The sequence below is a fragment of the Bison bison genome, unplaced genomic scaffold (genome assembly GCF_000754665.1).
Source record: "Bison bison bison isolate TAMUID 2011002044 unplaced genomic scaffold, Bison_UMD1.0 scf7180017864080, whole genome shotgun sequence".
Classification (NCBI taxonomy): domain Eukaryota; kingdom Metazoa; phylum Chordata; class Mammalia; order Artiodactyla; family Bovidae; genus Bison; species Bison bison.
The window spans coordinates 1,765,565-1,777,380 of NW_011494652.1; the positions used below are offsets into that span (position 1 = coordinate 1,765,565).

The 11,816-nt window shown below is 56.2% G+C and overlaps 1 protein-coding gene across 1 annotated transcript in view; it reads left to right on the plus strand.

The window, feature by feature from the left end:
* Positions 1 to 11,816, plus strand: part of SHANK2 (SH3 and multiple ankyrin repeat domains 2) — a 563,331-nt gene that overhangs the window by 276,195 nt on the left and 275,320 nt on the right. Inside the window, exon 15 of the mRNA XM_010837814.1 lies at positions 3,686 to 3,799. Coding sequence (XP_010836116.1) covers positions 3,686 to 3,799 — 114 coding nt within the window. The remainder of the gene's footprint in view (positions 1 to 3,685; positions 3,800 to 11,816) is intronic.

The following is an 11,816-nucleotide window of genomic DNA, read 5'->3' on the forward strand; positions in this document are numbered from 1 at the left end:
AGCTGTGGCCTGCTGACCCTTGGGTGGTGGCAATGCTAAAAATAACCACATCTCTTCCCGGAGGGGTGACCCCTGAATCTGCAGAGTCAGCTGCCCAGGGGGTGGGGGTCTGGTGGCTCGTGAAGGTGAAGTGGGCCCGAAAGGGTTGCTCTGTCTACATACACCCCCTCAGCCGGGGCTCCCAGATACGGAGCACTGGGTCTCCTGGCCCCGCCCAGCTCTGAAACCAGCTAGCCCGCAGCCCTAGGCTTTCACCCCCCATGGGTCCATCTGTCCCCCTCGCTGTCCCCTCAGGCCCAGGGGGCCGACCTGCAGCAGGCTGGCTTGGGAAGGGCCTGGGGAGCCCTCCCAGGGACCCAGGGGCCGCTCACTTCATGTCTGGGGACCGCGTGTCCTTGTCCCTGTGTCGGAGGTGATGACAGAGGAGATGCTGGTGGAGACTTGTCGGCGCCTGCTGTTCGTCAGGCTCACCGCTTCCGGGACAGCTCACGTTTTTCGTGTAAACCTGCCAGCAGATGCGGGCCGCAGGCATCGGCTCCCATCGTGTGAGCAGCACAGGCCGCTCTAACAACAGTCCCCAGACTGGGCAGACTAAGCCTCGGGATTCACTGTCTCCAGTTCCGGGTGCGGGTGGCAGGTGGTGGGCCCTGCGGGTCCTGCTGACCCCCTGCAGCTTTCATTATTCACATCTTTTCTGCTCAGCCCTAGGAGGCGGGTCTTAATGTTCCCAGTGGCCACTGAGCCGGTGCCCCTGGGAGAGTGCACCCCAACATCTCTCTGAATTGAGGGGTGCCTGGGCACAGGGCACTGTCCTGCTCCTCCTGGTGATGGTGGCCTGAAGTTCTGGGTGGTGTAGATGTCCATGCCTATCTGGGGCTGGGTGCAGAATGTGGGCAGGCCTGGGGCTCAGCTTTCTCAACCCAGAGGCCGGCCCCTCCCCTCAGTCGGGTCCTTCCTCGGTGACCAGGCAGGGTGGGCTGGGGTGGGGGTGGGGGCCTGTTAACTTTGCCAGCCTAATCCAGTGTGGGTGGTTATTATTGTTTTTCTGTTTACAAGGGAGGGTGCATGTCTTTGGGGGACAGGGCTTGGCCTGCAGGCAGCTTTTGGGGCAGAGGCTCCCCTGGCACCTTCTCCAGCCAGTTTGTTTCGGCCTCCAGGAGCTGGCTGACCTGTAAAGGACAGTGAAGACTGTTGCTTCTCAGGTGTGACGTGTTGACTTTTCAGTGACTTAGAACTAGAATTCATGCGTGAACCCAACCCAGCTCCCTCTTCGCTGTAACAGGGGCACCTGGCCTGGAGAGCCATTAAGCCCCTCCCCAGGATGTGGGTGGACAGACAGCCCAGAGTGCAGGCCCATGGTGAGGCCAGATGAGCCAGCAGACCCGGCTGCTGGACTCACTGAGGGACAGAAGTGAGTCCCTCCCTTAGCACACAGCCTGGTCCAGACGGGACCCCATACACATCCCCTCCCTGCCTCCTGCCCCAGGAAAGAGGACCCCCAGCTACCATTGCTGAACCAGACACCCAGGAGCAACCTGGGCCCTTTCTCCCTCCCTCACTCACAGACTGTGGCTCCTCTGCCCCCCGAGGTCACTGGAAAGGGTCCCCGAGCGGACCGCATCCTCCCACCCATCTCCCCGCTCTCAAGTCAGCTGTCCACGGCCGGTCATTCTCTTTGCAATTTTGTACTAACAGTCACACCCAGAAGCGTGTTCTCGATACAGATCCTACGTGGGTCTGGGTGTGTCATCGCTGGAGGGGGCTGGGGGCCGGAGGCAGGCGGAGGCAGTGACGGCCGGAGGTTCCTGCTGTGAGGTTAGCGTGTCCTTTTCACACCTGGGGCCGCTCTGAGCTGAGGAGCGTTTTCCTGCTCTGATAAGTGGAGAAAGCGAGGCAGGTGTTCCAGGAGCTGCCCGGTGTCTCCCTGGACGGCCCCTCCTCCTCCAGACCCTCTACGACAGCACAGGGGCCTGCTCACAGCTGCCAAGAAGTAGGATGGGTGGGCACTGGCCAGACAGCGCCCTGCGGCAGGCCCCTGTCCCCCGCCGGCCATCTGGGGCAGCGCTCCGAGATGACCCTCTCTCGTCCAAGCTGGGCCCCCGTGGTGTACGTCAGCCAGGCTGCACAGAGTGTGAGACCAGCACTGAATTTTGGAGAAAGTGGTCTGAGGGATTGCCATCATCCTGGTCAGCAGGGGGCTTGCCCGTCTCATTTGTTCAGGCCATTTCTTCGAATTATCAGGCAAGGACTTTTAAGACTGATGTTCTCTGTGCTGTTGACCTTCAAAATTCATGGGTCTAGGCATCCTTTATCTGGTCTCAGAGATTAAGATGAGGTCTGTGGTTATGGTCCCTCCTCCACAGCCTTGGTGCCTGGGGCTCCCGGGTAATTTACAGAAGCTTCAGACGTGCAGAGATTGTACTGACCTCCTGAGGCACAGCTGTGCTCTGAGGGAGCCGGGGTGTTGTGGGGGGCAGGGAGTGCCCCCAGCCCAGCATCACAGGCCTAAGAGACAAAGACCCTCCCCACCCTCACCACCGAGCTCTTATCCCTGACAACCCAAACATTTGTCCAGGCGATGCCTGGGCCCTCTCGTCTTAGGATTTGCATTGCTCACCGATGCTTTAAAAACAAATACGCTTCGTCCTCGTCCGAGGCCCTTGCGCACCCAGCGCTGAGCCAGGGACGGGGAGCCCAGCGTTCTCAGCCCTGCAGGCAGAGCAGCTATGTCTGTCCCGCTGCCCTTGTCCTGTTTTCACTGTGCACTGTGGCTCCCTGCTGCGCGTCAGTCAGTCAGTTCAGTCGCTCAGTCGTGTCCGACTCTTTGCGACCCCATGGGCTGTAGCACGCCGGGCCTCCCTGTCCATCACCAACTCCCGGAGGTTGCTCAAACTCATGTCCGTCAAATCGGTGATGCCATCCAACCATCTCATCCTCTGTCGTCCCCTTCTCCTCCTGCCTTCAGTCTTTCCCAGCATCAGGGTCTTTTCTAATGAGTTGGCTCTTCACATCAGGTGGTCAAAGTGTTGGAGTTTCAGCTTCAGCATCAGTCTTTCTGTTGGATGTTCAGGACTTGTATATTGTCCCCTGCTGCTTGTAGCACCAACATAATCCATAGGTTCTTCATTAATAAGCCAGCTGAAGGCCCGGGGCCGCCCGTGTGGGGCATCGGCCAGCCCGCTTCAAGTCCAGGCGGTGTCTTGTAGCTGCCAGGCAGGCTGCTTCTCCGTCTCCTGCTGTGAAGTCTGTTGCATCAAACTAACTTAGGGCATCCTGTGAGCCTGGACTCTTGTTCCCCCACCCCCAGCTCGGGACCTCATGGTTCCTTCTCTTCATCCGGGTGGCCTGTCCCCCGACTCTGACACTTGTAATAACTGATGATGAGGACTTGGAGGCCCCCAACCTCCCATCTCAACTGGGACCCAAGGGACAGGACACGGGCCATATGCCTGGTGCTGCAAGATACGAGGATGCCGGGATGCCCCGTGCTTGCATCCTCGCACCCGGGCCTAACAGGCAGAGGGGCTCAGAGGCTCCGCGTTGCCCCTTCCGAGGGACGCTTTGCCAGGCCCCTGGTCCCCCACTGAAGGGGGCGTGGTCAGCCGGCAAATGGACCAGAGCCGCTCGCCCTTCTCGGCCTCATCCCCAAGCCCCGCCCACTAACCCCGCCCCTTTCCGTGTGCAGTTCTGAGCATCGGCGAAGGCGGCTTCTGGGAAGGCAGCGCCCGCGGCCACATCGGATGGTTCCCGGCAGAGTGTGTGGAGGAGGTCCACTGCAAGCCCCGGGACAGCCAGGCAGGTAAGCGGACCCCGCCCTCGTGGTCCACCTCTCCCGGGCCTGGGGTCGGCGTCGTTGGCGATGTCCAGTGCGCGGCAGGTACTGGCAGGAGGATATCTCTGATCCTCTGAGCGGTGGACGCCATCCCGCCTGCTTTTGTTCGAACCAGAAACCAGTGCGGCGGGGAAGAGCAGCCTGGAAGCTTGTAGTTAAAACGCGGCTCACTGCACTTGCCAGGAAACTTGGACCCTGCGTTCGAGCCATTGGAAAAAGGCTTCGAGGGTTGATTAAATGCTTGAAACTATTCTATCGATCTCTCGCGCCAACTTTCATAACAGGCAGCTTTGCATTTCCCACCGGCTTCTGCCAGGCCCTCCCTGAGGACTTGAGGTTTGATGTCTCAATGAAAACTGCTAGAAAGAGGTCGGTGCTCACGGAAGCAAGTCATTCCAGCCCCTCCCCAAACTTCCAGGTACAGCTCTGACACCCGCCCTGAATGTGGTTGCCGAAAGAATGAGTGGATTAAAATGTTATGAGGATTCCACTTATATAAAAGGGTGCTGAGAAAAAACGGATGAGCTGGAGCCACGCAGAGCAGAGGTTTCTTGTAAGAGCCTGGTCAACACGTGCCCTGGCCACTTCTGGTAGAATCCCAGTCTTGGGACACGCATGGCAGGAGTAGCCACGTTTGCTTTGCAGCCAGTAGCTTTTCTGCGTCCGTGGGCAGTCTGGTGGCCCTGACCGATTCGAAGTTCCCAGTCCAGCTCTAGCTGGGCCAGCCTGACCGGGAAATTAGCCATCCTGAACAGGCGAGCCCGGAAAAGCGGGCTGTGTCTCCGGTCTGCAGACATGGAGGGCGCCCAGCTGGTTCCCTTTGTGAGAATGGGATTCTATGAGCGTGTCGGTCTGTACTAAGCTTCCCACAGTCCTGCTTAGGTTAAACCCAGACGGGGACGGTCACCTTTGCCATCTTGTAGGGGTGTCGAGGTAAGAGCTATCACTCACTCCACCCTGAAAGGGAAGACTGGTCGTGCTGGGCTAGGTGGACCGGTGGTCAGCAGGCAGATGGGAGCGTGTTTTCATGGGCTTGGTGATGATATTCTGAGCCCCTGGTACAGGCTGGACTTCCTGACCCTTCCAGTGCCCAGCACCCGCTGGCTCACACGTGTGCCCTCCTGTGAGCAGCTACCCGGCCTCTCTGGTCTGGGAAGGACAAGGCCGTGGCCCGTGAGCTTGATCTGCTTTTCCAGGTTGCTGGACACCTCACCCCTCCCCTCCTGACCGGGAGGAAATCCGGCCCTCCCTCTGTCCCCAAGTTAACAGCTTCAGCGCCACTGGTCTCCTGCCCAGATGCTTCCACTGGAAGACTCAGGCATGTTGGTGCTTGGTATTGCTGGCAATTTCACACCTGGACAGAAGAGCCCAGAGCGACCATGTGAGGGTCATTTGGGCCTTCCTGCTCCCTGCGTCCTCCAGAAAATACCAGCTTCCTGGAGGGAGGGTGGGTTGTTGTTCAGTCGTTCAGTCGTCTCCAGCTGTTTGTGACCCCATGGACAGCGAGCGGCATGCCAGGCTCCCCTGTCCTTCACTATCTCCCCAACATTGCTCAGCTTTATGTTCGTAGAGTCAGTGATGCCATCCAACCATCTCATCCTCTGTTGCCCCCTTCTCCTCCTGCCCTCAGTCTTTCCCAGCATCAAGGTTTTTTTCCAGTGAGTCAGCTCTTTGCATCAGGTGGCCAAAGTACTGGAGCTCCAGCTTCAGCATCAGTCCTTCCAATCCATGCTATATGTGAATAACCACGAGAGTGTGTGATCCACACTGTGGTTAAGGATCTTAGGAGCTGGACATTTTTTCCACGAACATGGTGGCTTCAAACACATGTGTGATATCCTGTGGTTCTGGAGGTCAGGAGTGCGGTGGAGGGGAGGGTGGTCTCGTGGTGGTGTCAGCTGGGCTGTGTTGCTTTATGAGACCTTTAGGGGATGGTCCATTTACTTGCCTTTTCCAGGTTCTGGAGGCCACCGCATCCCTTGACTGGTGGTCCCTCCTCCATCCTCAAACCCCCCAGTTATGGGCCAGGCCTCAGGCTGTTCATCTCTGGCCCTCGCTTTGCCCCCTTTCCTCCACTTTTAAGAACTCAGAGGAGCCTGGTGGGTTGCTGTCCATGGGGTTGCAGAGAGTCAGACGTGACTGATTGACTTTCACTTTTCACTTCACTTTGGGTGGGGGAGTCCAGAGTGGCTCCTGTTGGGTTCTCTTTGCCTTAGGCTTTCTGAGATTGCAACTTAGCACCATCTTTTATAAAGGTGATGACTTACATGCAGTAAAAATGCCCATGTGGTAGTAGAGTTCAGTGCGTTTGGACAAATGTGTACACCTGTGTCTCCAACTGCAATCAAGAAAACATGTCCATCGCCCCAAAACGGTCTCTCTGGCTTCTTTCCTGTCACCTACCTGCCAACCAGAGGCAACCCAGGTTCTGATTCTTTTGCCAAACCAAACTTGGGTCCACTCACCCAACATGCAGTGCAGCCGACCTGCTGACACCGGGTTGTGGTGAGGGAAAATGCAGCGTTTATTGCAAGACGTCACAAAGCAAGGAGAACGGGCAGCTCAAGTTCAAAAGCCCCAGGTGTGAGGGAGAGGGTTGTGGGGGGCGTGGTCAGCTCACGTGCAGCTCTCTGATTGGTTGGTGGTGAGGGAACAGTATGATGTTTCTGGAATTTCAACCATCAACTTTATGGCTTCATTCACTCCAGGGTCTGTGTGCTTGTAGGCAACATGCAGTTAAGTTCTTCCGCCTGGTGGGGGTTTGAGTATCTGCAAAACAGCTCAAGAATGTGGCTCAGAATATCATCTATAGCCCTTGAGGAGGAACTGAAAGTCCTTGACTTTGTTTTACGGCAAAACTATTATTATTCCGTCTGGCTTGACTGTTTCCCTTTGGTTTTGTATTTATCAATCAGGTAAATTTAATCAAATTTAATCAATTTAATCAAAATTTGTGCTTTGGAACTTGGGGAAGGCCTGGGAAGCTAAAGCTTTTCTACAAACAAGAGGCAGGGTACATGAGGGATGGGAGGGGGTGTCTGTGCCCAGGAAGTCCCCACGGGGTCCTCAGTTTTAGCCACCGGAGATCAGTGTAGCCTGCGGTTGTTTCAGAGCTGGAACTTACAGCACGTACTCCTGAGCCCGGCGCGTTTCCTGCTGCTGAATGCCACTGCAGGGGTGTAAGTCAGGGCTCTGTGAACGTTGTTTTCAGTGAGTGTTCGTTGTATATTTATGCCCCAGGATGTTCACGTGTGCTCCTGGTAATGGACGTTTGGGTTGCTTCTCAATCTGGGCTCGTGACTGAAGATGCTACGCACATTTTTGTACAACTCTTTCTCCAAATGTCTTTTCCTTTCTCTTGGGGAAGCACCTAGGGCCACAGATAGGAGTGTGTTTAATTTTATAAGAGACTGCCAAACAGTTGTCCAAACTACTGTCCATCTTGTACTCCAGCCGGCCGTGTGTGAGCATTCTGGTGGCTCTACTTCTCAGCAACATTTGGTAATATCAGGCTAATTTCAGCCATTCAGATGGGTGTGGAGAATATTTTACTGTAGGTGTAAGTTGCATTGTGCTGATGACTAATGTTATTAAACACCACACAGGTCCATATAGTCAAAGTTATGATTTTTCCAGTAGTTATATATGGATGTGAGAGTTGGACCATAAAGATTGCTGAGCAATGAAAAATTGATGCTTTCAAATTGTGGTGTTGGAGAAGACTCTGAGAGTCCCTTGGACTGCCAGGAAATCAAACCAGTCAATCCTGAAGGAAATTAGCCCTAAGTATTCACTGGAAGGACTGATGCTGAAGCTCCAATACTTTGGTCATCTGTTGAAAAGAGCCAACTTGTTGGAAAAGACCCTGATGCTGGGAAAGATTGAAGGCAAAAGGAGAAGGGGGCGGCAGAGGATGAGACGGTTAGATAGCGTCACCGAATCAATGGACATAAATTTGAGCAAACTCTCGGGGATAGTGGAGGACAGAAGAGGCTGCAGGAATGGTGTGCTGCAGTCCATGGGGTCACAGAGTCGGACACGACTTAGTAACTGAGCAACATGTGCTTACTTACCTTACTTATAGCTTCTCTTGCAAAGTATCAGTTCAAGCGTTCTGTCCATTTTTAACTGGGCTCTTTATCTTGCCATCACCAGCTTAGAGGAGCCCTCTACAGATGCCGGTATCACTCTTTGATCAGGTATCTGTTGCAAAGACTTTTCACAGTCTGTGACAGCGTTTTCATTTTCTGTGTCTGTTAACAAGTGGAAAGGTCTTTAAAATTTTAAATGAAGTCCAATTTCTCCATTCTTTGCTTTCACAATTAGCACTTTTTATAGCTCCTGTTTTTTAATGTTGAAAATTATGTTGAGTATACATAGAATCCAGAAGACGGGAGAAGATATTTTTTAAATGTTTCCATGCAGCAAGCTGCTTCTGCACAGAGTTGGCTGGCTCGAGCCCTGAGAAGCTGTCTCTTTGGTGTGGGACCACTTTTATATCAGTGTTCGCTGGTGGTTCAGTGGTAAAGAACCAGCCTGCCGATGCAGGAGATGCGGGTTGGGAAGACCCCCTGGAGGAGGAAACAGCAAACTGCTCCTATATTCTTGCCTGGGAAATCCCATGGACAGAGGAGCCTGGTGGGCTAGAGTCCATGGGGTCACAAAGAGTCAGACATGACTCAGTGACTCAATAGCAACACTTTTGTATATTGTAAAGCGAGCATGTTGCCACAAATCTCACCCACATGCGCTAAACAACAGGTGACTGTTTCGGGGAAGGAACAGTGTGGTGGAGAGCCCTACTTACGGCGCTTTTTGCCTCTGAGCAGGAGCAACTGATTTCTCGTCGCCTAATGACAAAGACCAGAAGCCGAGGGTAGCCAAGGGCGGAGTGAGACGGGGTGGCCTTGGGTCGTTGGCTGGTTTGTTGATATTTAATATAAGCTCCCCTCGGTTCCATGAAGAGTTTGGTGGTTTATTTCTCTCACAAGTGACGCACTTGCTCATCTTGACCTTGCTTCTGATTTCTCAGGACCGTGTGTGTTTCCAGCAGGCTTTTCTCTGTGGTGTCTTGTCTGGGCAGGGGCTGATCCTTTCAGATTCGTAACACTGTGCTCCGGCACAGCCCTGCACTCGGGCAGCCCCCCATGGGGTGCCCAGCGCGGGATCCTGACTAATGCCCATGTGCATCCACCTGGAGTGATGGGGACTCGGGGGGAGCCCTGGCTCCTTCTCAGTCCCCCTGGCTCCCGGCTGGCTCCTCCCTCAAGGGAGCATGGTGGCTCCGCGTGGGTTTCTTCACCTGGGAAGGACGTGAAGGCTCCAGGTTGCTTGTGCAGCATCGGAGGGGGGAGCACGGTTGTAGGAGGTCTTGTTTCGATGCGGGAGAGACGGAGGCGTGTCCTGATTTATACAGACGCACCTGTTTGCATGCATCAGCCCAGAGAGTTGACGACGAGGTGCTTGGGTAGTGATGTTACCGTGCAGTATGTGTGTGGAGGATGGCGATTTGGAGGACACGGACAGTTAATTAGGTACATGCCCGACCCCCACACCAATCACACATTTATTCTACAGAGTCAGTGCCCCAGGAGCCATGATGGAGTGCCAACCCCTTCGATGCTCTGAGGGCACGTGGCACTCTGGACGGCAGGAGTGGATCCATATCGTGCTGGCTCCTCCCCACCTCTCCCCAGCCCCTGTGGGTCTTGGTCTAACCGCCCCTTCCCCCTGCATTCTAGAGGTGGCCAAGGTGACCGCAGGAGGACTGGCCGGCTCTGGGATCCGTGAGGCGCCCCCTTCCACTAGAGCTGTGATGAGGCGCAAAAAGCCGGTAGGAAAGAATCGATTCTGTGTGGTTAGCCTTGGCATTGACAGGCTGCTCTTCATCCCAGCTCTGTTTCTACTTGGCACTTACCCTGGTCCCACGGCCCTGCCCCACTGCTGCGGACACCTCAGAGTCCCCTCACCCTTAGGGGGTCGCTCGGGCTGTGGTGCAGACCCGTGCCCCAGGTTCTTCTCCAGGGCAGCAGGAGGCCCAGCCCATTGGGGGCTCCTCTGCTGACAGCGAGACCCCTGCTCTTTGACCCCGCACCCGGAAGCTGGGCGATCCCTGAGGCAGACAGGGCATTTGAGCATTTGTTTCCTTGCTCCCAGTAAACGGAAGTCCAGCTCATCTCTGGTTTCAGCTGCTGTGACCTGGTGGGAACAATGCCGAGGCCACGGCTGGTCACTGTCAGCGCAGTTGCCCTGTGTGCCCCAGACCCACATGATCCTGCCTGCAGAAGGCATGAGATGGAGCCCCTGGAGCCCCCAAGCCCCTGGGCTGCCCTGGACCCCAGTGCCCTCAAGACACCTCCCTGTACCCCACCACAGGCCCCAGCCCTGCCCTGGGCTCACCCCAAACTTTCAGTTGCCATCTTCAAGCCTCCTCAAGTTTGAGGGTGGGATGGTGAGCGGACGTGGAGTCCAGCACCCCCGGCCCAGGTGCCCCCGGAGTCTGTCCTGGCATAGAAGCCCCCTCGTGCAGCAGCATGCCCTGAGGTCCTCCCTGCTGCCCCATCAGGCCCACAGCCTGGGACCACCCTGGGATCTGGGCTGAGCTGGGCAGATGCAATCTGGGCTGAGTTGGGTGGATGCAATCTGGGCTGAGCCTGGTGGAAACCTTCTGCGTGCTGGCCGTTTTCTTTTCCAGGCAGCTCACCTCAGCCTGGTCCTCGGCGCCCTGGGCTCAGTCCTCCTCGGTCCTCGTCCAGCAGAGAGGTTTTGATAGGAGACTGAGTCTTCCTGTCTCCTCAGCAAACATCCCAGGCCTGGCCCTGGTTAGGTTGACTTGGGTCATCCGTAGTCCCCCACCCCGGAATCAGTCACTGCGGCTGGGGGGGTGGGTGTGATCGCGTGCCAGGCCTGGGCAGGGCTGGGGGCGGGGGGTGTGCCCGGGCCAGTTGTGTGCTCCACCAGCCAAGGGGCTCTGCGTGCTCAGCCACAGCCACCCTTTCAGCTGAGAGGCCAGAGCCTCTGGGCTCTCTGTCCGGGAGGGGAGGCCATGCCGTGACCCACCTTCCCCCTGGGAGACGAGGCGGGAGCTGTCACCACATCTCCCAGTGGCTCTGGGTGCGGCCATGGGGGCAGGGCCCAGCGCAGTCCCACTTAAACAGACGTCCCGTTAGTCACGGAGCGTGCGAACCGTCTGCAGCACGCCACAGTGGGCATGGTCGGCTCCAAAATAGAATGTTTTTGTTATCTTTAGAACATTTAAAAATATAGGCAAATGACTCTATTAGCACAACTGTAATCCAAAATATTAATAAGCGACGAGAGAGCCGGCTTCCAGTCACTAGCTGTTCCCTAACGGAGAATGAAACCGACACGGGGACTCATTGTCCTGGCTGCTAATGAGCGTGTTTTTGTTAAACAACCGTGGCAGGAGCACACAGCCTCCCCGCCCCCCACCGCCCTCCTTCTTTTACGCCATTTTATTAAAATACGCTTGGAGCCTTGCCGCCTGGGTGTGTGCACCTTGACTCCAGGCAGCTGCTCTGTGTTTTAAATACCGGTTTACACGCTCGGGCTTGCCCCTGAAATAGAGCTCTGCCAGGTCTGTCTGCTTCTATCAGGAGGATTCAGTCCTTGGTGTCACCCTGGGACCCAGGCCCTCTCCCCTCCCCGTGGCCGTGGTGGCCGGCCCTTGGTTACCGTGGCAACCTGCCGATGCGGGTACCAGCCCTGCCCTCCTCCACGGCCCCTCCTGGTGCCACAGGATGTGGCGTCTCCAGCTCTGTCCGCAGTCCCCTCAGCCTCCTTGCACAGTGGTGTTCCCTACTGGCCAGGCTTCTGGGTTGGGGGGCAGGGGTCTCAGCCGGGGTGGGTGACAACTCTTGCTCCCACCCCGGGCCTCCTGTGTGGATGGCAGTGGGCAGAGAAGGGCTGCTGTGACAACGTGCCGCAGACCAAGGGGGCTTAAACGGCAGCAAGAGTTGTCACC